Raw genomic sequence first — 25,286 nt, forward strand, 5'->3', positions numbered from 1 at the left:
ACTAAACACCTTGCAAATAAGCGAGTGAATAGTGTATACAGGGCTGAGTCATGAGGCTGAGGTATACCCAAAGAGAAGATGCAGGGACTAACATGTCAGCCCATCTCCATAGGAACGGCAGATGCTGGAGCAGAGGAGAGAGAAGGCACTGAACAGCCTCTGGGATGTTGCCCAACACAGACTTCAGAGAGTGCTTTGAACAAGAAGAGGGATTAGGACATCAGGGCACTTCAGTGTAAGAAAGCCATGCACAAATAAATCTTTTTTTCATGCTGGACAGCCTGTCTTTCAAAATTGCAAAGTGAGAGAGCGTTCCATGGAATCCCGAGTGTAAAAGAGTTTAAAGCAATCCTGCCCCACTAAAGGTGATCTGTGCACCTGCCTTCCTCTTGTCCCCAGGCGCTTCAGCGGCCCCCGCAAAACTCTGTCCAAACAGGACCTGTTGTGACAATGGGGTTTCCCGGGCTTGTTGAGAGCCTCCATCCAAGCCTCCAGGACAGGTGGGAACAGGGAGGTTCTGAGCTGGAGCTTGAGGGATGGAGGGTATTTCCCAAGCAGAGGGCAGAAAGGAAGACCTTTAGGGTGGGGTAAGCAGGTAGTGGGGAGAAGAAAAAATGTCCAAGGAAAGAAGATAGAGGAATCACAGAAGGTCCTTGTGGGAGCAGGGTGACCCCTTTTCACAGAAGGTATAACGATAGTGGGACCAGTGGGCAGAGGGTGGGGTGAAAAGCAACCATGGGTGGGCCATAGGGAGGGTGTAGTGAGACACAGTGCTGCCCTGGGCACCTTGCCTGTCTCAGCTCCCCATCTGCCCCTTATTTTCTGTCCCTCAGACTGCACCACCCTCAGATCTCTGGGCAAGGGGCACCTGCAGGACCCATCCCAGACCCGGTGACCCAGGACCTGTCCCCCTGCAGCTCTCCCAGCACAGTACTGTCTCTCTGAGGCCCGAAAGGTCTTTGGAATTCAGGTTACGACCCACTCATAAACTGTGCAATCAATTCAGTGGCTGCCACCGGCATTTAAAAGATGACATCAAAAGAATAGAAAATGTCAGAGCATGTCACATGCAGCAAGGGTGAGTGTTCTCCTGCAAAACCCATCCAGAGACGTGCACATACAGTCAAGTGCATGTACGTGTGACCGCTGCGCAAAATATACTTCTCACAGGGGTTGCTGTTCAACATTTTTGATAAAAAAGACAGCCTGCTAGGGTCTCAGTGCATGCCTTACCTCCCCTGATCGAATAAATGGGCAGGGTTAGTGCAGGCTCTCCTCAGAACATGCTGGGGGTTGGGAGCCCGGCAAAGCTGGGTTTACATTATGGCTCCATTGCTTTTACTTGTATTGAGATGATTTCAAAATTTTGATAATTTCTTGTTTAGGAGATGGATGGGAAGATTCAACAGATCGTTGATGTGAAGATACTAAATGAAGTCTGCATGGCTCAGAAAAGGGTACACAGTCCATGAAGAGTCTGCAGGAAGGCTCTAAGGCAGTGGTTCTCAACCTTTCTAATGCCTCGATCCTTAGTTTAATACAACTCCTCACATTGTGGTGATCCCCAACCATAAAATTATTTTTATTGCTACTTCATAAATGTAATTTTGCTACTGGTAATGAATCGTAATGTAAAATATCTATGTTTTCCAATGGTCTTAAGCTCTACAGCAGTGGTCATGACCCATAGGTTGAGAACTGCTATCAGGATTGCCTACGACCATTGGAAAATATATATTTACATTAAGATTCAGATATTTATATAACAAATTCATAATAGTAGCAAAATTGCAGTTATGAAGTAGCAACAAAAATAATTTTATGGTTGGGGATCACCACAACATGAGAAACTGCATTAGAAAGGTTGAGAACCACTGCTCTAAGGTAAGGATGTACCCCTCCATCCATTTATCCATTCCTCCACCTACTAACCCAACACATACTTCAACACCTGTGTGTGCCTGGCACTGTATTAGACACAGAACACACCCACCAGACCCGGTACACAATCGCATGGAGCTCCGAGTCTTGTGAGAGGATTCAAATACTGAATAAATAAATGCAAACAATAAAAGGAACTACTATAGAAACAAATAGAAGAGTGGCTAGAAAACAGAAGAGGAGAATTCACAGAGAAAAGATTTTATCTGATTAGGTAGAATTGGAGCTAAAACCAAAATAATGAGGAGCCAGCCTGGACAGATGGGGGAAGGACAGAGAATCTGTCTGAGAAAAGATAACAATGGCACATGCAAAGGGCCTGTGGAGGAAGAACCTCCTCAAGTTTATAAACAAAACAAAAAAAGACAGAAGGCCATTCGGCTGGAGCACAGAGAGTGAGGGTCAAGAGCAGTGAGAATTCTGGGAAAACATTAGTCATGAGACTTCTGTAACCCAGCAGGTCTTAACAGGGGTCACTGTGTATAGGATGGAGGAGGAGGAAACACACACATGTGAGCAAGAAGGTATGTGAGGATGCGGTGTGTGGGGACATCAGGAAGACGGGTGTGTCATGAAGAGGGGCTATGGGCAGGGGGAAGGTGAGGAGGCTGCAAACGTAGCCTGGTGCCTTTGTGTGAAGAGACCCGGATACCTAGACAAGGCACCGAATGGAGTGTTGACTGAGAAGAGCCCTTGGATTTGAGGAGGCGCTCACTGTACAAGGATGACATCTGCATGGCATTCCCAGGGGCTGTGAGAGGGCGCATTAACAGGCAGCTCCTCGGCTCTCTGTCACCCTAGAGTGCTTTGCTGACACCTCACATGAGTTCCCTGAACCCTTGGGGACCACTGAAACTCTCCAAAAAACTGGGACCCCCCAATTGCAAAGTTCCTTCTGCCAACCGAGCTCAGCATCACTGTGGAGCAGCTTCCTGCCTGGGAGAACAGATGTTAATTACCTATTTTTCTTCCCAGATTTGTGGGAAGCTCGTGGTTGGTACACTTGAGCTGTTCCTGGGACTGAAGGGCTTGGTGCCTTCCCAAGTATCCTGAGATTCCCTGTGGTGCAGGCTGTTCGCATCCCAGCTCTGCCCTGGCCTTGAGGGCTTCCGTGCCAGAGTTGACCCTGGCCCTGCCACTTTCCAGCTGTGTGACCTCAGACATGCCTCTTCAGCCTTCCTTGCTTCAGCCTCCTGCTCTGCAGAGGGGAGGCCATATTAGGACATAACTTGTAGGGTAACTGGGAGGTGTAAGTGGCATAATTCCTGGGAAGTCCCCAGAATATCGCTAAGCCGAGGTCAGCTGTCCTCATTTGCAGCAGCAACAGCACTTGTTTCCCAGCCAACCTTCCATCCACCTGCCCCTCCGGGTTAATTACAAATGGCTCAGCCGGACCAAGTATAGGACAGCATTCTGGTTTTATAGGGATTCAGTAAACACCCCTTCCTCCCCGTCCTCTCAACCAAGGTCCCGTTCACCCTGAGATGTGCTGGTCGGTGATCCTGAGCGACACTAATGTTTAGGCAACTGGCCCCATGTCAGAGGGACTGTGACCCCTCCCTCCTCTGTCACTGGGGGGCTCTGCTGGTGTATGAGGCCACACATCCTTCCTTCTTCCATCTTAGTTCCTGAACACAAGTAGGAGAAAAAGGTAAGTCTTTATCCTGCACCCTCCACGAAAAATAATCCTAGCTTGGTGTGACCATAAGACTTTTCACAAAGAAAAGAATGTAGACCTATGTTAATTAGAAGGAAAAAAAGAGAGAAAACTGCACTTCTAAAATGATGCCAAGTAAATAGATAAAGGCTAGGAAGGTCCATGGTAACATACACCCAGCCAATGTGATGTGATAGTAGCTGTCTGTGCAGACCGGTGTGCCGCCCTGGAGAGTACAAGACCAGTTTTTTTAAATAAATACATGTGACAGCACTTAGCAAAACTGCAAAATGTGTAATTTGTTCTCGCAAATGTATAATGTGCACCCTTCGATGCAGAGATTATGCTTTTAGGCATTTTTTCTTACAGAAATAGTCTCACACTTTACAAGATGTGTGTGTGTGTGTGTGTGTGTGTGTGTGTGTGTTGATGCAGAATGTTTATCAACTTGTAACTGCAAAAAATTGAGATAATGATCACCAACAGGAGGTAGTGAAATAAATGCTGGTGCCTTTTGTCATATTCCTGACTCCTATATAGCTTTCAAGGAGAGTAAGATGGGCGTGCCGAGCCGACATGGAAAGATGCTTTTCTTACATTGTTTGGTAAGTGTTCAAACTGCTTTTGAATGGTGTATGTGCTGAGATGGCCCTGTCAGTGTATATCTGCATACTTTGGAAAATGCTAGAATAACATAAGTCAAACTATTTTAAAGAATTACCCTCTGAATCCTGCCCATGGGATAGGATAGAGACAAAATAGGACTTTTAGTTACTGCTTTACACCATCAGACATTTCTTCTTTCATATCTTTTTTCTTTTCTTTCTTTCATTTCTCTCCCTGTCCTTCCTCAATATCCATTCAGCAATCTCCTATCGTATCCCTTGATAAAGTGACCAATTTGTTATTTTAATTTCCTTGCAATTCCATGTATAATATTGTGGAAAGGGAAACATACATTTAAAGCCGGATAAGAAAAATGGGAATTCAAAAGTATCAGGTTTCTGTCATGTACCAAACACAGTGCTGAGCACTCACACCCTGACATAACCAAATTCTCACTTCTGAGGTGACTTCAGGAGTGACGGTCACATACCTGAGAACGTCTAAAGCACCAGCACTGACTAGCAGGATCCAGCCCTGACGTGGGAACAGTGTTCCAATGTCACCCCAGCCCTGCTGAGTGGGCACTTCAGGAGGGCCTTTGAGGAGGGCCTGGGACTGGTAGACAACAGGAGGGCATTGTGGGGGAGGGGTTATTTTCCAGGGCTATGAGCTATTTACCAATAGGCACAGAAGAACTTCAATATTTAACGGAGGTACCATCACACAGGTGTGTATCACCCAAATGTCAATCCTGCCTAGCATCCGGGAACCCAAGCAGTTGTTGCTTGTGTAATGAACCTTTCTCTTCCCACTCTCCAGAAAGCAGGTAGACGGAGCTTGAGTGTAATGGAGCAGTTTGAATGTACAGGCAGGTTTAGCCTGGGTAAGGTAATATCCAAGGACTCTGGGTTACTTCTGCATGGACTGCCCAGCTTCTGAGTGCCTGCCCCTTGTGACCAAATGCATGGCTGTGCCCCGGTCCCTCCCTGGAGGAGACAGCTCCCTGGTTCTCTCTCAAGGGCTGCCTGGGGCAACACACGCAAATGTGGTCTGAGCTGCTGCTGCTGGATCTGCAATCTGCCGCACAATCGTCCCCTCCTGTCCAGGTGAGGAGAACCAGGGACCATGATGCTGCAGGAACAGCCACCTGCAGCCACATCCCAGTGGCTAGGGTGACCAGAGTCCTATCAGGAGTCAGGGAAAGAGTGCCCTCTACTTCCATCTAGCCTACTCCCTTCCTGTCCTGCCCTGATGGTGGCAGGAACTCAGTATTGCATGAAGTGCTTTGCTTTCTTCAGATTGTACTTTATTGTAAAGCCTACCCAGAGGAACATTTGAACAACTAATTTTGCTCAGATGAAAACAGGTGAGATGAGGGCATGGATTGCAGGGTGGCTGAGAGTTTTGCCCAAGGCCTGGCGGCGGTGAACTGAAAAGCCTGGTTCCAGTCAAATCTGTTCACCTCTACTCCCCCCACCTCCACTGGGAGGACCGGGCCTTACTCCTCAGCATCCACCACTCACTCTCTTTGGGTCTCTCTTTTGTGCTTCTCAACACTAGAGCTAAGATTTCAGAAAATAAAGGCCTGGCTTTGTTACTTTCTGACCAGAATTCTTCTTGAAAGAAAATAAGAGCGAAAGAGCATGGGAACAGGAGATCAAGAGCAGCCTCTTAACCCCTGTATCATTCTACCTCCTGAGGGCAGACTCTTCATGGCCATTTGTATGAGCTTCCAGTTTGGGGAAAAGAGGGAGGGAGGGAGGGAGGAAAAGAAGGAGGGAGGAAGAGAAGAAGGAAGGGAGAGAGGAAGAAAAGGAGATCCAACTAGATAATTGTCAGTGACCTGCCTGCACGACCCCCTCCCCCACTTTGAAGATGTTTGCTGTTCTCCTTCTGGGGCTTGGTAGAGGTCTGCATGTGGGGGGAGTGGGTGGGGAGCTTACAAAAAGATGCATCTGAGAGGCAAGATCTTAGGAGCAGAAGAGAAGAAAGCAGAGTTCAGAGCTGCAGGGCTGGGCCAAGCAGTGAGGAAACCCTCAGCCCACAAAGAGGAGTGGGCCAGTGTCAGAACTGGGATCTCCTGGCCAAACCTCCCACCCATTAGCACCAGCATCCCAAAGATGATGTGGAGAAAAGGCAGGGCAGTGGCTCAAAAGCATTTACCTAAAGAGAAATAGCCAAATTCCATCTATAAACCAGCTGGAGCTATAGACACTTAATAAAGACAAGTGGAAAGACATCTTGGGTGTATGTCCACAGCATGAATTGTCCACCAGCAGACCACATGAAGGTGTGTTTGAAACAGCACATATGAAAGAGCGAGAGGTTTCCAAACATTCCGGGGTGAACCAGGACGAACTGTAAAACAGAAACATGATCTCCAGCCGCATCAACAGGAGCATGAGAGCTAGCTAGAGGGAGGCAGAAGTCCCGCTTTGCTCAGCCCGGGAGCATTCCCACCTTGCAGAAGAGTAGTGTCGGTTCCAGTGTTCCCCCAGAAAATCCAAAATTAGAATCTGCATCTAGAGGACACTGTCCAAAATGACAGAATGTCTGAAAACTACATCACGTCGTAAGAGGAGCTGAGGACACTGGGATTGTGAATTGAGGTTGATTTCCAGAAGTTACTGGGAGCCTTTTTTTGTTCCCCCCCCCCACCCCCTATTGTTAAATTTCCCAAGAGATACCTCATAGAGGAAATATAAGATTTATTCTCTTTGGGAACATGGAGGCCAGGGACACACATTTCAACTCATGATGAGAAAACACTTTCTAATTATAGAGTCTGGAAATGAGATGAGCTTTCTCCTAAGTAGTGAGAAGGCCATCAGAAGAAGTAATCAAGAGATACTGAGAGATGTTGAACTACATATCTCCTGATGCTTCTCAAAATTCTAATTCTAGTAACACTGACACTTGTAGAAGAACCAGAGAAGACAAACTCTGATAACCCAACAGAGGTTGGCCATCCATCGGAAATGGCTTAGCCCAGAAGACAATGCCAGTGCCCCCAACCACCCAGCCCCCTTCCCAGCTCCCCAAAATGCCCCCTGGAAGATGGGATGCAACAAGGAGGACTCACCTTTCTTCTCAAAGTCCCCCTTCTCTTCCCCTGGCCGGCCCAGGCTGTCCAGGGTGTGGGTCACCTGGCTGCCAAACTCGTCCTCGCGGGAGACGTGATTGGCCCTCCGGGGAGGGTCCTCCTCCTCTTCGTAGTCATAGTCATCCAGGATGGGGGTCTCCCGGATGGGCACACCGATGACAGAGTTGTGGGCCTGCAGCCGGGAGGCGCGGAAGCTCTCGCGGGCCTGCGGGCCCAGCAGCACGGACGGGATGTAGTGGATCTCGTGCGTGGCCTCCGTGCTGGCGCTCTTCTGGGGGATGCGGCGCCGCTTCTGCCAGCGCCGCTGGGCGTACAGCGCCACCGTGAACACCAGCAGCAGCAGCAGCAGAGCGATGAGGCCACCCTGCAGCGGGAGGGAAGAAGGACAGCAAATGGGCCTGTGTTCTTTGGGTTAGAGAGCCAGAGGGCATTTTCTTGTCCACCGCAAGCAGCCCAAGTCCCTGGGTTTGACTCAGAAAGCCTCAGGAAGCAGCAGCCGTGGCTCTGAAGCCAGAGAGATACTCTTTCCCAAGCTGGCTTTCTCACCAAGGAGCTGTGTGACCTTGGGCAAATGACGTGGCTTCTCTGAGCCTGTCTTTTCCATGTCTAAGGATGAGTAAGAATCCCTGCCCTTCCTTCTTCGTAAGGTGAAGAAGGAGCAAATGAGATGGATGATAGACATGCCAGAGCCATGCAGACTGCTAAATGCTGGGAACAGTCCAGGCTGCCGCTTCACACAGGAGTGCCTGAACCTGGCTTGCACTGCCTTCCTCCAGCTGCCTGGCCCCAGGATATTTGCTTACACTCTCAATCTTGCTTTCTCTTTTCTAGGCTGAGTCCACTGAGGGCTCAAAAGAGTGTCTTCTACCCTGCTGGAAGATGTTTATTAAGCCAAGTAAAACTTCTGCATAGTTTCCACTTCCTTCATTATCAGAAATACTAGCTTTCAATGCTTGATTCCAGCAAGGGACCTAGGACAAAGTATTGGATAGATGCTTCCTAAATATTTGTGGAATGCATGAAATGAATGTGTCTTCCTAAGGGTCCTTTAATCAAAGTTAAAGGCAAACTAAAGTGTGTGTGTGTTTTTTACTACAACCCAAGTATTGGATTGAATCTGTACACCACACATTAAAGTGGAATATGGTAAAGGGTTTATATCATAGCATATCCTACATCATTCATGAGATTTGTGAAATGCCTCACGCTGTGAGCTCCCTGAAAGGCAGGGGTATTTGCAAAGCATGTGTGTATTTTCCACAGCAACTATCCAGGGCTTCAGATGGAAGGCATGCATCCTCCTGGCCTCCCCCTCATTCACCAGGTACATCTCACAGGAAGAAGGGGGGCCCTTGCTTTTTCTCTGTTACGCACTGTCCTTTATGTCTGGGAGCCTGGAGGCCGCTGGCTGAGTCCCTGCTGTGTGACCCCCACAGTGAGGAAGGATGACCCTCCGTTGCATACAGGAGGGAGAAGAAGAAATCAAGACTCAGAAACTCCGATGGCGAGTAGCAGAGTGAAATCTGAGTCTTGGTCTCATTTCTTTGGGTTTGTTTGGTTTCGTTTTGCTTTCTAACTCGAAAGCCAACATTCCTTCACCCACGTCCTTGTGGCTGATTGCTCATCCTTACCTGTGATCTCCCTGAAGGCAAGCACGATGTGTGATAACCACCTCCTGGATAACCCCTAACAGAGGTGACAGATGCTAACCCTGGATACATCGTGTTGGGTGGGGGAGAAGGAACAGCTGCTGAGAATGCCTGTTCAGGCCAAGAAGAGTACTCACTAAAATGGCTCAGCTGTCCTCCTGACGGCATCGGGAAACTATGGTGTTATTCTTGCAAGGCCCTTAGCTCTCTAAGCTGGAATTCATCACCTCCACAGCGGGTGGGGATGACGGGTAAGTGAGCTAACAGGTGTCCAGGTGGCAGATGTGGCTAATAGCCCGGCCTTGACTTTGGCCATGAGCTACTGCAGGATCCCCAAGAAGGTTTCTCTGGATGTCAGAACTTAAAAACAGATATTAAATCAGACAGAGCTATAAGTATGTGTTTCTATGTATACTTGCGTGTGTGTGTGTGTGTGTGTGTGTGTGTGTGTGTAACCTGCCAAGAAAATAAAATGTGTGTATAGTTTATCACTTCTGAGTCCTAACAAACAAGAACAGGCCCTTCTCCCTCCACAGAACATATTGTTCCTGTGTCCATAAATCATGTGCGACATGGTCTTATATCAAAGACAAGAAAGGAAGGAACGGGCGGGGGGGGGGGGGATGAGGGGGAGAGAGAAGAAAAGGTAACAGGAAAGGAGACTGGAGAGAAAGGAGGAGGAAGAATACTAACCTTGTAAAAACATAGCAGGCCTTCTCCTTACTATTACTTAATGTTATTTTACAATATTTGATCTTAAAGATTTAAAGACAATCACATGTACTAGGATTTATAGCCTCTATTGTATAAATACAATGTGAAAAAGGTAAAGGAACTTTCTGGAAGTCACACAGGATTTGATCCTAGTACCAACTGGTGCAAAAAGGCCAGGAGGTGGTAATGCAGGGATTTGAACCCACCTCTTCCCTGCGTAGTCATGGGCTAGCAGGGACTGGAGGTGGAGAAGAAGGAGAGGATGCAGGGAGAGGGCTTGGTGGTTTTAGAAAGTGTGGAAGAGGACAATGTTCTCAGAATGGCCTGTGGAGGCCCTGCTGGCCTCAGAGATGACCCAATGCCAAATTCTATCTGGACCGCGTAGGAGAGGTGGCACCAAGCTCCAGAAATAGAAAGTTTATGAGCTGGGGTCGGTTTCTGCAAGATCATAAGCACACAGGCCTCAGGGTGATAAGTGATACCTTCTTATCAGTCAGATCTCACTAAGCTGCAGGCAGAAAGTGGGAAAGAGACAGAGAAGGAATATGTCCCCATCCCTTCAGAATCGTCCTTCCTAGACATCTCTCTGGAGCAGGGTCAGCGCGCTCCTCTTGTCCTGTTATTGTCATGGCGTCTCCCATCCCTCAGGGACAGACAGAGGGACAGGCATGTGTCCTGGGCAGAGGAGTGTGACCGGAAGACCAGGAGTTGGGGCACAGCTACGGTGAGCCTATTTATAGGTGAGCCTATTGCCTCCTTGGGCTGCAATAGGCTCACCTATAAAATGTGCTGATTGTTCCCAATGAGACGGGTTATGCTAAGGATTAAACAGAAAAGGTCTGGCAGCACAAAAGTCAACAAATACCAGCCTGGTGACTTCACCCTCTCTCTTCCTCTACTTCAAACCAAAATATAATGCTTGCACGTGTGCACACATGCATGCACACACACACACACACACACACACTTCTGGAACCAGTCCCTGGCTCCCATGGCCCCCAGAATAATGTCCAGATCCCCAGCTTAGCACCCAAAGCCCTTCAGAACTACATGCCTGCTCCCTTCTCATGCCTCAGCCCCACACTTCCCCCTTACACCCTGCCTCAGAGCCACCCAGAGCAATTAGCATCCAGGCCCCTGCGTCATTACATCTGTCAAAGTGCAATGTGTTGAGCTCCTCCCTGCTGGCCGTGCCTTCAGCCCAGGGCCTCACTCACTCACTCCCTGTGGAGGTTTGAATAATGATCCCAAAATTCATACCCAAAGAACCTCAGAAGTGATCTTACTGGGAAGTAAGACCTTTGCAGTTATCAATGGTTAAAATGAAGGCACACGAGATTGGGAGGGCCCCACATCCAGTGACTAGTGTCCTTGTAAGAAGAGGAAAGGACACACACACACACACACACACACACACACACACATACACAGCCATGTGAACATGGAGACAGGTGGGAGGGATGCATCTACAAGCCCAGGGATACCAAGTACTGCAGGCAATCATCAGAGGCTACTGGGGGCATGGGATGGATTTTCCCTCTCCCAGAATGAATGAACCCGGGTGACATGTTGACTTTGGACTTTTGGCCTCCTAATCAGGGAGACACATTTCTGTGTGTTAAGCCACCTGATCGGTGGGAATCTTCTCAGGCAGCCCTGGAAACCAATACCCAGGACACCCTTCACCACTCCTCTCTGCTCACCCAGAAGCTCACTGTGGAGAGCACTTCCTGGGGAGGTCTCCGCCTCTTCAAGTTGGGCGGCCCATGCTCTCCTCTCAGAACCCCCAGCTTGTGCGTCACCTGGCTGCACACCCTCCATCCCATCATCTGGTTGACTTTTCCCATGTGAGGTCCTGAGTAGCCACTTGCTCTACTGGTACCCAGCCTCAGACACATTGCTACCCGGAGAAGGTGCTTAGTAAACAACCAGAAGCCTCAATGCCTGCGCAGATGTGGCATTGTAAATCTCAGTCCCTGCACCAGCACTGACCGCAGCCTCCACGGGGCACCTGATCAGACCCTGCACGGCCCCTCTGCTGCTATCCCGATGCGAGAGCCTCCGGCTAGTGGGCTTGCTACCACAGAAAACACAGCAAACTATAGGGAGGGGAACACTGAGAAGCACCCCCAAACCCCGCCACTGAGAGAGCCTTCTGAAAGTCAGCACGGCATCATCCAGCCTGGACTCATTTTAATCTATTTTTCATGTGAAAATATCCGGGCACGGGAGAAGGAGTCAGAGAAAGGAAAGAAAGGGATAATGTGAGAAATGCTTTATTTGACAACGTGTCATTTGGACACTGATTATTTCTGTCTCTGGCCTTTTTAATATTCCCTCACCATGGCGAGCTGCCGGGGATTTGGTATTCTAAGGCTGGATTTATAATACTCTGTTCAGCGGTGATAAGAACACGGGCCTTTAATCCTCAGAGCTGTGAACATGCATATTCTCCCAAGTAATGGCCTCTTCTTGCCACTTTCGTCTGGTCCCGACAGCCACAGCCAGTCCCGGCACAGCTGAGGGCTGCTGACCCCAGGGTGCCCCCTGGCCCTATGCAGAGCCAGAGCTCACAGGGAAAGGGTGGCCTCCAAGCTCTCTGGGAAGTCTCCCTTCGGGCCTCAGTCTCTGTTTACACTGGAGAAGCTACTAGAAAAAATAATCCAAACCCTAGGTGTTATAGGTAAGGAGTCCGAGGTTGAGAGAGAAATGACTTGACCAAGTTTACAGAACATCCTAAGTGGTATTGGAGGCAGAATATGGAGCTGGCACCCCCAAGCTGCTGAGAAACCCACTAGCTTCTCTCTCTCTCAACTCTTGGCCGGTCTAAGTCCAGTCACATTGCCTTTCACTGGGATGATGTTAATACATTGTTCTCAACCCAATGCCCTGCCATACCTGAAGCCCAGCTGGAAACAGCCCCTTCCACGGACGAAGCTGGCAGCCCTATCATCAGTTCAAATTCCAGTCAGCTTCCACTTGGTGGAAAACCTTGTCTCCAGCCGCATGCTTTTGAGGTTCCCTTCTCAGAACGTCTGCCTCACCGGTCCATACTGCCAACCTTCCTGAGTGCCTCCTGCAGAGAGGCGCCGTGCTAGATACATACCCGACCACATAGGAGCTCGCTGCTCCCACTCAATATCCTGAGACTGTGCTCAAGCCCTTTCTCCTTGGGGAATGCTGTCCTCATTCCCACATCTGAATGGCCACCCAGCACCCCGATTTCACCGCTAACTTCAATGCAGTCTCCCCGTGAACTCTTCTGGGATCTCTCCTCTCCAGCCTCAGCCAGAGCAACCTCTTCCCTCTGACTCACCACAGCGATTCATCTTAACCCTCACTTAAGGAATGTTAGCATTTTTACCTTGTCATAAAGGCATAGATGCTCACTGCGTAGCTCCCCATACTGGTTAGATTATACCCACTGCACCCAGCCGACGTGGCTCAGTGGTTGTGTGTTGACCTATGAACCAGGAGGTCTTAGTTCAATTCCTGGTCAGGGCACATGCCCTCATTGTGGGCTCCATACCCATTGGGAGGCATGCAGGAGGCAACCAATTGATTCTCTCTCATCAATGATGTTTCTATCTCTCTTTCCCTCTCCTTTCCTCTCTGAAATCAATAAAAATAGATTTTGAAAAAAGATTATCCCCATGGCAGGGATGACAAAGTGGAGGCTCAGAAGATAAGCTTTCCTGGGAGCACACAACATGGCAAATATATGGAATGAAGCCCTGCAGCTGGGGTGTTTCTAGGAAATATGAGGCTTACAGTCCTCGGGACAGGAAATGCATCTTGGACCCCTAGGGAGCTGCAGGAGAATATGGTGATAACGCAGGTCAGAGCTATACTGCACAAGGCATGACCGGGCTTTTGACAAGATTTATTATTTTTTAGGCAATGGTGTGTCAAGATCACATTGGACCTGTGTGATGGAGGGACTGGAGACAGAGAGCTGATCGAGGGAGCTGTTTATTGTGTAGGACAGGAGACATTTGGTAATAGAGACATTTTTGTTTTATAAACTAGGAAGAGGGCATTTCATGTGAGGCCAGGGGATCTGGAAGCATCCTATATGCACAGGACAGACATACAGCAAAAGGTTATCTGGCCCCAAGTGTCAATAGTATAGAGAGGGGATGAGACTGGAACTTGGGACAGGTAAAGTGGGGAGGTAGCTAATGGAGTAGGAATGAAGTCCACACCGCAGGGTGAGAAGATGTGGTTTTTGACTGGCAGGGAAGGGGGAGCAGGAGGACACTGTGGTGTGATTCTGTCAGTGGGCTGGAAAGAGTCTCTTTGTCATGTTTTTCCCTGGTAAGATCCCAGAAGGTATGAAAGATAGTGGCACATAATAAATGAAGAGACAGGTTTACATGTGTGAACAATTAGGAGAACATACACGGAGAACAACAAAGGCTTGCAAGCATGTAATGTATGTATGTATGTATCTAGTCATGTGTATAAAATATACTCATGCCTACCTTTATGTCATAGTTAGCTATATTTATCTCCAGGCATCTCTCTGCCTCTAGAGAGGCATAGGTGACCTATTTAAGTAGGTCCCATTATAGAACATGAAACATTTTTCTTTTAAAGTAATCACCTACTTATAATGTATCTATAAGAGACACTATTTTATTTCCCAAGATGATGCCAAGGAGATAAAGTGGAAACTCAGTGGTTCTTTGGAACAGATTCATCCCCACCCAGGTCAGTGTGCCTTCTTCATCTGTGGATCAGATCCTAATGGGGGCCGACTCCCAGGAGACCACGGTGATGGCAGAGAATCTTCTCAGGGGAAAGCTAGTGATCACCTGGTCAGCAGCGCCTGCCCATGAGCCAGGCCACCATGGATTTGAGTCATGGCTGGGCCATGTTTTACATGTGCATCTTTGAAGGGGCCTCCCTTGAGTTTCCTCAGTTTTCACATCTGTTAGTTGGGTTCCTAACACCAAATTGAGAGGGTGTGGGCCGAGTAAATGAGACTGCATTGTAGGATACATTTAGCACAGTAGCTTACAAGTGGCAGGTCTCAGGAGATAGAAGCAACCTTACTGATGTAGGACCATGTTTCCTGAGATATCATATACAAAGTGATGGTAAGGCCACCTATTCCCGCTGCTGCAGTATGAGCTAGTCTGTGTTCAGCTTCCCAGCTTCATGCTCAGGTTCACGCCTGCTGCTCCCCTACTCGACCATGTCCCTTTCCTATTTCAGTAGGTGAGTTGGATGGTATTTTGTTATAGGCGTGTGTTTTTTTTCATTCTATATGTTTTATTTAATTTTTAAAAATTTATCTTTTGCTACGTGAGATAAGTCAGTCAGAGAAAGACAAGTATCACAGGGTCTTATCGTTATATGGAATCTAATGAATACAATAAACTCACAAACAAAATAAATCTAGAGACATGGAAACATGCAACAGACTTAGAGGGAAGATGGGTGGGGAGGGGAGAGGTAAACCACAAAAGGGTGTTTTGTTTTTTTGTGTGTTTTTTTAATATGTTTTATTGATTTTTTTTTTTTATAGAGAAGAAGGGAGAGGGATAGAGAGTCAGAAACATCCATGAGAGAGACATCGATCAGCTGCCTCCTGCACACCCTCTACCAGGGATGTGCCTGCAACCAAGGTACATGCCCTTGACCGGAATCAAACCTGGGACCTTTCAGTCCGCAGGCCGACACTCTATCCAGTGAGCCAAACCAGTTTTGGCAAAGAGATTGGGTGGTTTTTAACAGACACTCCAGCTCCAATATTCTGACTGAGAAAGGCAAAGGCGAGCATGAAAGCACATTTGAGCTGATGATATATACATATATAATTTTAGGGCCTCCTACCCAGGGTTACAGCTGTAGAAGCATGTACTTACTGCAGTCAAATCCTCTGTCCCTCACACTGTCTGAAGCATCCTCTGCCTGAAACACCTTCCCCTAGCTTCTTGGTCTAGTCCTTTAAACCTCAGCTCTTGGGTAATGCGTTCTCAACAAGCCTTTCTGAACCCTACTCTCCCCAGCAGAGTTTATAAACCATCTCTCAGGCCCCTCAGAGATCCCTGCTTCTGTCTGCCAGCTCCCCTCCCATCACCCTGAGCGCCCTGGAGGGAATCCTTAGCCAACACTGTGTACCTGAGACGCAGCCTTCTGTCTGACAGTGATTGCCCTCATTACACATTTATGGCACCTCTACTCCGAGAGGCGGTGAAGGGAAGGGCAGGGCTTTATTTATTTCTGAATATATTTGAATGGTACATGGTATATAGTAGATCCTCAATTGCTTGTTGAAGGGATTAATGAATAAATGCCTCTCTGAAGGCAGGTGACTGAAATATGCCTACATCTGTTTGGCAATTCTCCATTTATTTGAGAGAGCGGAAGATAATTCACATGCGCCATTTAGCACAAATCAGTATCCTACGCATATCCTCAGGCGGCCTCTCCAGTTCCTTCTGAAATCCCACTCTGAAGGCGGGACGGATGAATGGAGAGTGGGGAGAAAGCATCTGTGATGGGATTGATTTTCTTCCTATTTTTTGAGTCATGAAGATAAACTTCAGGTGACCAGGGAACAGCCTAGCTCTCACTCACTGATATATTCGTTTGCCAGGTTAAGGGCATGCCTGGAAGCAGACAGATGCAATTTCAAGTTCTTCTCTGCCGCCCCTCACCCTCCAGGTGTGACCTTGGAAAATTCTCCCTGCGAGGCTCAATTTTCATAGGTTTAACATGGGAATCACACCACTCACCAATCAGAACTACTGTGAGATTAGGTAAAACGATGTGTGTAACATGTATCAGGCAGCCCTGATCTATAGAAAGTATTCAGTACAGGGCGGTAGCTCCCATTATTACTGGTATGCTAAATTTTTTTGCCTGGGTTTAGTAACAGAAAGATAAGGCCTGGAAGAGCTCGAAGTTAGTTTGGGGAAGTAGATAAGTGAGCAGGTAATTACTGGAATGCACAGTTCGATCAGTTCTACACTGAAGGGAAACAGAGTGAAGGCAGACTTTCTTATAGCTTCTGAGTGCAACACACAGAAGAGTGAAGGAAAGGGACTTCCTGCAATGTCAGTGACAGTCAAGTTCAAAGGTGGGGGAGTGGGCTGGCCCCTCCAACCAAGCACACTCATACCCAAGATCTGACAGAAAGACTAGATAGATAACCAACCACACAGCATACTGGCCGGCGATCCGGGCTCCGGAGCCGATAGGCCTGGGCTCCTGGATCAGTGCTGGCACTGACCACCTGTGGGGGTCGCTGCATTTTACTGAGCCCAGCGTCTTCCGCTAGAAGTTGAAGGCAGGGGTCTACAAAGATCGAGGCTACAGTGAGAATTAAATGAGTGAGAGCACAAAGAGATCCCAGACAGTGTGTAGGTCACAACCAGTGGGCAATAAATGCCGGTGTTAAAAACACTGGCAGAGGAAAGGCAGATGGAGAAAGAAATCAGAAAAGGCATGTCCTAGTTTTGGCCCTGCCCCCTTAGAAGCTAAAGAAGCTTGCAAGACACTCACAGAGCCTTCACTGCATGTTCTTTAAAGAGGCAGCCATAAAAGGCCCCTGAGCAAGGCATTCTTCACAGACAAGGAATGCCAGCTTTCAACTACCCTAACATTTCAGAGTTGGGTAGTTGTGGGTAAAAACTCAGCCTTCTGAGATAGAAGCCAGAGGCCACTCAGAGCCAATACTTATGATACTCAAAATAAGCTTCATATAGACAGGGAGCTTTCCATGTGAGCTGGCTTCTTTAGATATCCTGGGTATGGGTGTGGGCCAGGGAGTGCTGGTCTACCACTAAGACAGATCCTCATCAGGGAAGGCTTCCCATGACCCCCTGGGGAAGTACCCTCACTCAGTTCTCCATCACAGGTCCCCTATCTCTTCTCCTTTCTTTAACTTCCTTTAGAATAATGACCTCCCCCTGCTGTTATATGTTACATTAATGAGCTCACTTTGTTTATGCCCCTAATAAAAGAAAGCTTCATAAGGTGGGTCCTTTGTTTTGTTTATGATCCTTTTGTAACACAACAACTTAGTGCTCTGTGGGTGCTTACTAAAAAGTTTTTGTATGGATAGATGGATGGATGAATGGACAAATGGATAGATACATCTACCCTGAGAGGCCAATAGCCCCTAAAGGGTAAGGGCTGGGGTTGAATAATCTATGAGTCCTGGCCCAGTGTTAAAAGACTGAAGATACTTACTTTAAAAAATATATATATTAATAAAAAATATATATTTAATATAAAATATATATAACATTGACTTAGTTATTTCCTGGGGCCAGAGAAAGAAAGCTGGCCCCAAATCAGCCACCCAAGAAGACATACCACCTGGAGTTACTAGAGCCTTTGGCTAAAAGGCTCAGGTCTGGCAGAGCCGGGAACTGTCTCAAGTTCAGAATTAGACACAGTTCAACCGACTGAATGTCCAAGTCACAGAGCTGCCTCCTTCCCATATAGGTGAGGGGCTGAGCTCACACAGAACAATGAGTCTGGGTCCTTTCCCTTCAAAGGGAACATACCAGGACTTCCTAGGAAAAGAGGTGGAGGTGGGATAGGAACTGCCCTGGAGAGGTCCCTGTTTCTGAATCTCAATCTGGGCCTCCAAGGAAGTTGGGCATATTAGCTGCTTAGGCTGCCATAAACATCTCTACTAGCTCCTGCCCCCATACAGTACAGACCCACTTCCATGGAGGCCTGGGCCAGAGGCCCCCCTGGTTCCCAGGTATGCCCTCAGGACCCCGGAGCCAGCCATGTGTGTCTGTGGCGGTGGCACAGCACTCAGACCTAGGGACAGCAAGACGCCTGGATGTAGGTGACAGAATTCAAACCTAGGTCTGCCTGACCCCAGGAGCTTTAGGAATGACAGTGATCAAGCCCTTTCCCTCCTCAGAGCCTCGGTTTCCCCATCTGAGAGGGGACTGGGTCAGATGGTGGGAAGGCTCCCCCAGTGCTGACTATCTCTACTCTATGGGTTGATGAAGCCCCAGCCAGAAGCTCTGGCCCAGCCTGTGGCTGAATCTCTTTCTCGACTCCCTTCAGTGATGACAAGCTTATTAGTCCCTGGTGGCACAGTGGCCTGGAAGGAATTCTGATTGAGTCTTTCTCTGCTGAGCTGTGTGACTGAAGAGGGTGAATTGTAGATTATCCCTGCTTATTCTTGTTTAATCATTAGGGACTAATCAATGGGGATGCTGGGGCCCACCTCTGCGAATGGCTGCAAAGGTTAAATGAGCTCCTTGGAATGAAGTTCCTGGCACCCAGAAGTCACTCCCAAACATTGGTTATTTATTATCCAAGTTGCTAAGCTGCTACTCTCCAAAGAAAACCAAACAAACCAAATGAGACTATTCACAGGCAGACCTTGCTCCGGTCTTTCCCAGCCCTAAGATGTTCTATAATATTCAAGGCCCAGGCAGGCAGGGAGTTCTTTATAGAACCAAAGATTCATCACGTGACCATGTAAACATCAAGAGTGGTCCAGAGTGTGTATCTGCCTTGCCCAAGGCAGCACAGCAAACAGGAGCAGAACCAGGAGGCTTGAATCTCAAGCTCCTCACGTCTCCACCTGGAGGACCCAGAGGCCCTGCCATCCTGTGCTGACAGCATCTCCCAGAGGCAAAGGCAGCTCCCTCAGTCCCACCACACAAGCATCCAGAGTTTCCTAAACTCCTTATAGCCAGGTACTGGGCGGGCCTGGAAGCCCTGAGATGAATGAGAAGCTGCCCCTCCTCCTCAGGGAATCACCAGAGGGGACAGGGCAGGAGGGGAGAGGGAGTGAGACCTTATTTCTAGAATAAGATCCTTCCTTGTTCCTTTGTTTCCTCTCTCTCTCTCTCTGCAAAAGGCCAGGGGAGCAGACAGATGTTGGCAACATCTGGACCACTGTTGTTTGGGCAGCAAGTGGCTCTGGAAAAAAGAGGCTATTGCCGGGACCGGTTTGGCTCAATGGATAGAGCGTCGGCTTGGGGACTGAAGGGTCCCGGGTTCGATTCCGGTCAAGGGCATGTACCTTGGTTGCGGGCATATCCCCAGTAGGGGGTGTGCAAGAGGCAGCTGATCGATGACTCTCTCTCATCGATGTTTCTAACTCTCTATCTCTCTCCCTTTCTCTCTGTATAAAAAAAAAATCAATAAAATATATTTAAAAAAAAAAAAAAAAAAAGAGGCTATTGGTGTTAGGAAAGATAATAAAGAGCCTACATTTGCATAGTGTTGTCTCCAGTTTCAAGAGACATCCCACCCCAAACCACTCTTATTCATGAGCCCCAGGGAGGGGTGCAGATGAGAGAACATTTTCCATTTCTTAGAAGGCAAAATTGAGGCTCACAGCACTTGTGCTTCCTTCCCCCAAATCACAGAGATAATATGGGAGGGAAGGCCTAAACATGAAGTCGCATGGCTCCTAGACTGGCGCTCCTTCTATGTGCTGAACTCCGGCAAGGCCGTGAGCCCGTGTAAACATGCATGCAGTTCTGTCTCTGTGCTTAAAACATTTGATGTGTTAGCACCAGGAACCTCCGTAATGCTCTCAACATGACACAAACATTCTTTGCATCCTCCTTTTCTGGATGCAAACGTTGAGACTCGGAGAGAAGGAACCTGCCTGTGCTCACACTAGTATGTACCAGGTACCACCGGTAACATGGGAGGCCCAGTTACTGGGACCCTGGGGCGCTGACCCTGCCATTTCACAGACTGTGGGACACAGTAAGTGGCAGAGCTGGGGCCTGAACCCATCACTGTGTGAAGTGGTGTGTGATGGTGGGAGGGGATGGGGCAGGTTTCAGGAGGAACTGAACCTTGAAAAGTAGGACTCTGCAGAGAGAAAGAGAAGGCCATCGGAGGCTAAGGCAATACCTGCCGTGGCTTCTGCATAGCATGTCCCCAGGACAGGAGGCTGCTATGGCTAGAGCAGAGTGAGCAAGGAGAGATGAGGCTGGGGATGTGCCGCGGAGCCAGATAGCAAGGCCAGGAGAATAATTTAGTGCAGTTGCTGTAAATTCAGAGCAGCCGTTGGAGCCCTTAGATAAACCTTTTTACAGCCTTGCTCTTCAGACGGCACCTTTCTCCAGCTATGCGTGCCAGTCCTTCTTCCAGGAGGAGGATCTCTGAGAGGGTTTCTGGAGCTGCTCTAGACCAACTGGTTTTGCAAACTGCCTGAGTCCCAGTTACAACTCTCCTTCCCACGGGAGCCTCTCTGCGTTTCCCCTCTGCCCATCGCCGTCAAGGAGCCATTGTAGATGAGAGCGAGGCCAGGACAACTGTGTCTGCCCGCTGCTCTTTCTGAGCCCGAGGCCACTCAAAGCCAGTGGGACCCTCCGCCCCGACATAAGTTGAGCCCAACAAACAAAAGGCCACGGAGGGTAATCTGTCCTTTTGATGATTTTCAGAGTTGACCCAGTATCTCCTCTGAGTCTGCATGACTTATGAGTTCTTCCAAACGGATTAGGATGGCTACGCGACTGCACTTTGAGTCTCTTCTAAAGGATCCATTTGGTTTCACTCAGGCCAGAGGTCATTTCGACATTTGTATCACCTCAAGCAGTGATACGTATGTGAAGAGAGGCCTAAACACAAGTGTCCTCAGAGGACATGAACAGGGGAGTGAGCAGGATGAAAGGGACAGTTGGGAGAAGTAGGGACTGTGGCAAATGAGAGCACATGTGATCTTTCTAAAGGGGTGTCTGCTCCAAAAAACCAGCGAATCCTTGCCATCTCAGGAATGGTGGCCCACTGTCGACAGAGCAAGTAATTTTCACACACACAACACAGACACACGCACACACACATGCACACACAAACAAATCTTTATATTTTCATTTGAAATCAGACTTTCCAATTTGGGGCAACCAAATTTTCTAAAAACCAAGTGGCCCAACTGTGGACACAATGAGACCATCTGCAGCCTAGATATGATCTTGGGGTCCAAGCTTACAAACTCTGTTCTAGGGGTCCAATTAGTTGCTTTTATTTTGGCGTGAACTTTGACCTTCACATTCCTATAAACCTTCTCAAGAGCCTTTCCAGTTGGCATGGCTCCCTGGACTTAGCCAGTGGCGCCCTCCTGAGCATTCACATAGATCGCTGGGTTGAAAGTTGGCAAGTTTCCACCTAGAGGCTGCATCCGATAAATATATCTCCACCCTCCCCTCCTTCCACACTCTGCCAGTGGATATAATCGAGTTTCCCTCTGTACCAAATGAGCTCTGAGTTTTTAGGACTTGATGTGTCTAATGGATGCAAGTCCGGAAAAGGAAGAATAACACGGAAACGGAACAGAGGTATGAGGGCAGGAGGTATAATAAATGTTTTATCACCTCCTGTTAGAGCTGAGAAGCCTAAGTAATACTGTAATCTTACACTGTACAATAAACACTTTACGCATGTGTAACTGTGGGCCTAGAGACACAGAGGGAGCCCCAGCCACTGCCAGGAGTTGATTCTCAACAGGAGGTGAGTGAGCCTAAGGACCACACTGCAGGTGATGTTTGCCTGGAGGACCTGCCTTCCCAGGGACATGATAAGAGCTCCCTAAGGGTTTCCCAACAGTCCCTGCTGCTGTGTGCAACCTGCCACCAGGCTGAGACTGCCCAGAGCAAAAGCCGATGTTGGAATGGCACAGGACACTTAGCTCTTCCGCGTTCCCCTCCATGTGGCTCTGAAGAGGGCGCACACTGACTCCAGGCTTCTAGTGTGAGCATTGACTCATTCATTCTTTCATCTATTCATTCATTCCATACATACGGAGTGATTCACCCTCAGCGTCGTCAGCCTCATCATCCACACAACCATCACTGTCCTTTATTTAGTCTTTTTTTTTTTTTTTTGGCACGCTTTATTTGCATAGACAATTTCCTTCCATTTGTACAAACACATCTGGCAAGGAAACTATTGTTATTCCTTTTTTACTAATAAAGAAAGCAAGGCTCAGAAACATGATGTGATGTGGCCAAATCCACATTTCTACAAAATGGCAGAGCTAGGGTGTGAAACTCAATTGTCTGACTCCCTCAGGTTGTGATTTTCTCACTAGAAAACACCACCTTAATAACAGTAGAGCGTTCAGTTGTGTGTTGGAAAGTAATCCTTCGTTTCTCATACCTGGGTATAGATCTAATTATCCTTATTTGCCAGAAGTGAGATGGAGTCTCAGACTAGTTATGTGACTTGCTGGAGGCTCACAATCATTACCTGGATCTCAGGCACAGGTCGTCTCACGCCAAACCCAGAATTCTTTAAAATTAGTACCCACCTCTATGTCCCTTCAATGATAGTGACAATCATTAATCACCTCGGAAGTTATCAATACAAATTATGGATGTCTCATTCCATGCCAGAGCCCCGCTAAGAAGCACTTTCATGGAATTCACTCATTCAATCATCATAACCACCTGATAAAGTCAGTGTAGCAGGTACCATAATAAAGAAAATGGGCTTGCAAAATTAGACAAACATTGCCCAAGCTACACAGCTAGTAAACAACAGTGCCAGCATTTATACCACCATGGCTTCCCTGACCTAAATTCTTAAACCTAAATTTTAACCCTGCCCAGCATATGTGAGGAAGGCTTTGGGAGGGGCGGGGAAGCTGAATCAGACCCGGACAGATGGCCAAAGGCCTCAAGGTGTCTGCTCAATATACATTCTCATTTTCTTCCTTGGTAGCAGACATCAATTCTATTTAGATGAGTACACTTCCAGCTAACAACTGCATCTGAGTCAGATGACTAAGGAAATATAAGTGTTGTGATGTCTCAAAAGGATCCTTAAAGGGAAAGGGAGCTACAAGGTGTGTCTCATTTTCCCTTTCTTTTTATTTTTCCTTTTTTTCAGTGTGGGACTCAGATATGTTGGCGAATTTCCTGTAGTCCTCTTGGACCTTGAGGGTGGATGTCATCTTAGGATGACAGGGAGAAAAAAAAAAGAAAAGAAAGGAAGGAAAGAGGGATGGAAGGAGGGGTGCAGAAAGAAAGGAAGAAAGGGAGGGAGGGGGGAAGAGAGGTGGAAAAGGAGGGAGGAAGAGTCGCTAAGTCCTTGAAGGCACCGGCCCTAGCTATCCTATCATCAGACTTGAGAGAAAAATAAATTTCATCAAGTTTGAGGCACAATTATTTTCGCCTTCTTGCTTTATGGAGTCAGACCTGATGCTGATTGATGTGGATCTGCCTTCAAGTGGCTCACAGTCCTGTAAGGAAGATGGACATGCCACACATGGATAACGAGGATACCAGAAGGTGGCTACAGCCCCCCACACAGGGGAGAAAAGGGCTCCATTCCTCCTCCAGTGGCCTCCACCAGAACGGCCCTGACAGCAAAATCCATGGGCCCGGGCACTCTCTGTGTAACGGCAATGGATAAGCTGTCCGCTCGGAAAGGCAAAGGCATCCATTTCAATTAGATGTGCCCAGTGCAAGGATTGTAGCCAATTAATCCTGCCCCCATCAGAAGGCTGATTAGTCAGAATATTGGGCGAATGCATATAGAACAGGCTAATCCACCTGCTAGCTGAGTGCCACCACACGTCTTCTCTGACAGTGTCGCAGACGTGTTCTTCTTCAAGTGGCAGCAGGCCCAGTTGGCAAAGTGAAGGTGGGGTGTGGCTCAGGCTCAAGGGTCAGGGCAGCTGGAGCCAGCTGGGTTGGTCATCTCTTCCTCACACACGCCCTCCTGCTTCCTGTAAGGCAGAGGCCTGCAATGCAGCCAATGGGGTGGGCATAGGTGGGAGGCGGAGGTCTGCTGTGGTTCCAGATCCACCCTGAATCCATGGGGTGACTCAAGCCAGTCCGTTCCCTTCCATGGCTTTCACGTTACTTCTGTGTTTTACTCCCAATCATTATTTTTCCAATTGAGGTAAGAACACATAACACAAGATGTATCCTCCTAACAAATGTTAAGTACAACGCAGTGTTGTTCACTACAGGACTAGGCTGTACAGCAGATTCCTAGGACCCATTCACCTTGCACAAAGGGAAATGTACACCAGTTGAAGAGTAATTCCCCATTTTCCCCACCCCACTCCTGGCAACCGCCATTCTACTCTCTGCTTCTATGGGCCTGACTAGCTTAGATACTGCATATAAGTGGAATCAGGCAGTATCTGTCTTCCCTATTCACTGACCATGTGGTCCTCAAGGTATATCCATGACATGTAGCAGAACTTATGCGTGTCCATCCATTTGCTTGTGGACATTCAGGTCCTATTTGAATCTTGGCTACTCTGATGAACAGGACTTTATTAACCTTGAGCTTCACTTATGTCTGCCTCCTGGCATTTGCACATAGCCCCTGCCTAGTACATTCTTTCCCACCTCGCTCACCTCCTCCTATTCTGTAGATCTCCATCTCTTTTTGGAAAACTTTTCCCAGCCACACCTTGTCTTGGGCTCTCTGTGCTACACAGAATCCTGTGTTTCTGGCATCTTAATACAACCAATATAACAATCATCCTTGCACCCTATGATACTGCTGCATTGACCAGTCCATTCACTTCTAAGCTCTGGCATGGAAAGGCCATATCTGTGCATGGCATGGTGCTTGGCACAGAGGAGGCATAATAAACATGGGTCTACTCTTCTGCTGAATCAAATAAGAGGCAAATGGGAGTGGGGTT

At 48.0% G+C, this 25,286-nt stretch overlaps 1 protein-coding gene across 3 annotated transcripts in view; it reads right to left on the reverse strand.

Annotated features, from left to right (window-relative positions):
• The window catches only part of ASTN2 (astrotactin 2), a 700,161-nt gene that overhangs the window by 537,419 nt on the left and 137,456 nt on the right, over nucleotides 1-25,286 (reverse strand). For all 3 annotated transcript variants that reach the window (XM_045579858.1, XM_036432815.2, XM_036432814.2), the window contains exon 3: nucleotides 7,287-7,671. In XM_045579858.1, the coding sequence (XP_045435814.1) occupies nucleotides 7,287-7,671 (385 nt within the window). The remainder of the gene's footprint in view (nucleotides 1-7,286; nucleotides 7,672-25,286) is intronic.

The sequence above is a fragment of the Pipistrellus kuhlii genome, unplaced genomic scaffold (assembly GCF_014108245.1).
Source record: "Pipistrellus kuhlii isolate mPipKuh1 unplaced genomic scaffold, mPipKuh1.p scaffold_m20_p_12, whole genome shotgun sequence".
Classification (NCBI taxonomy): domain Eukaryota; kingdom Metazoa; phylum Chordata; class Mammalia; order Chiroptera; family Vespertilionidae; genus Pipistrellus; species Pipistrellus kuhlii.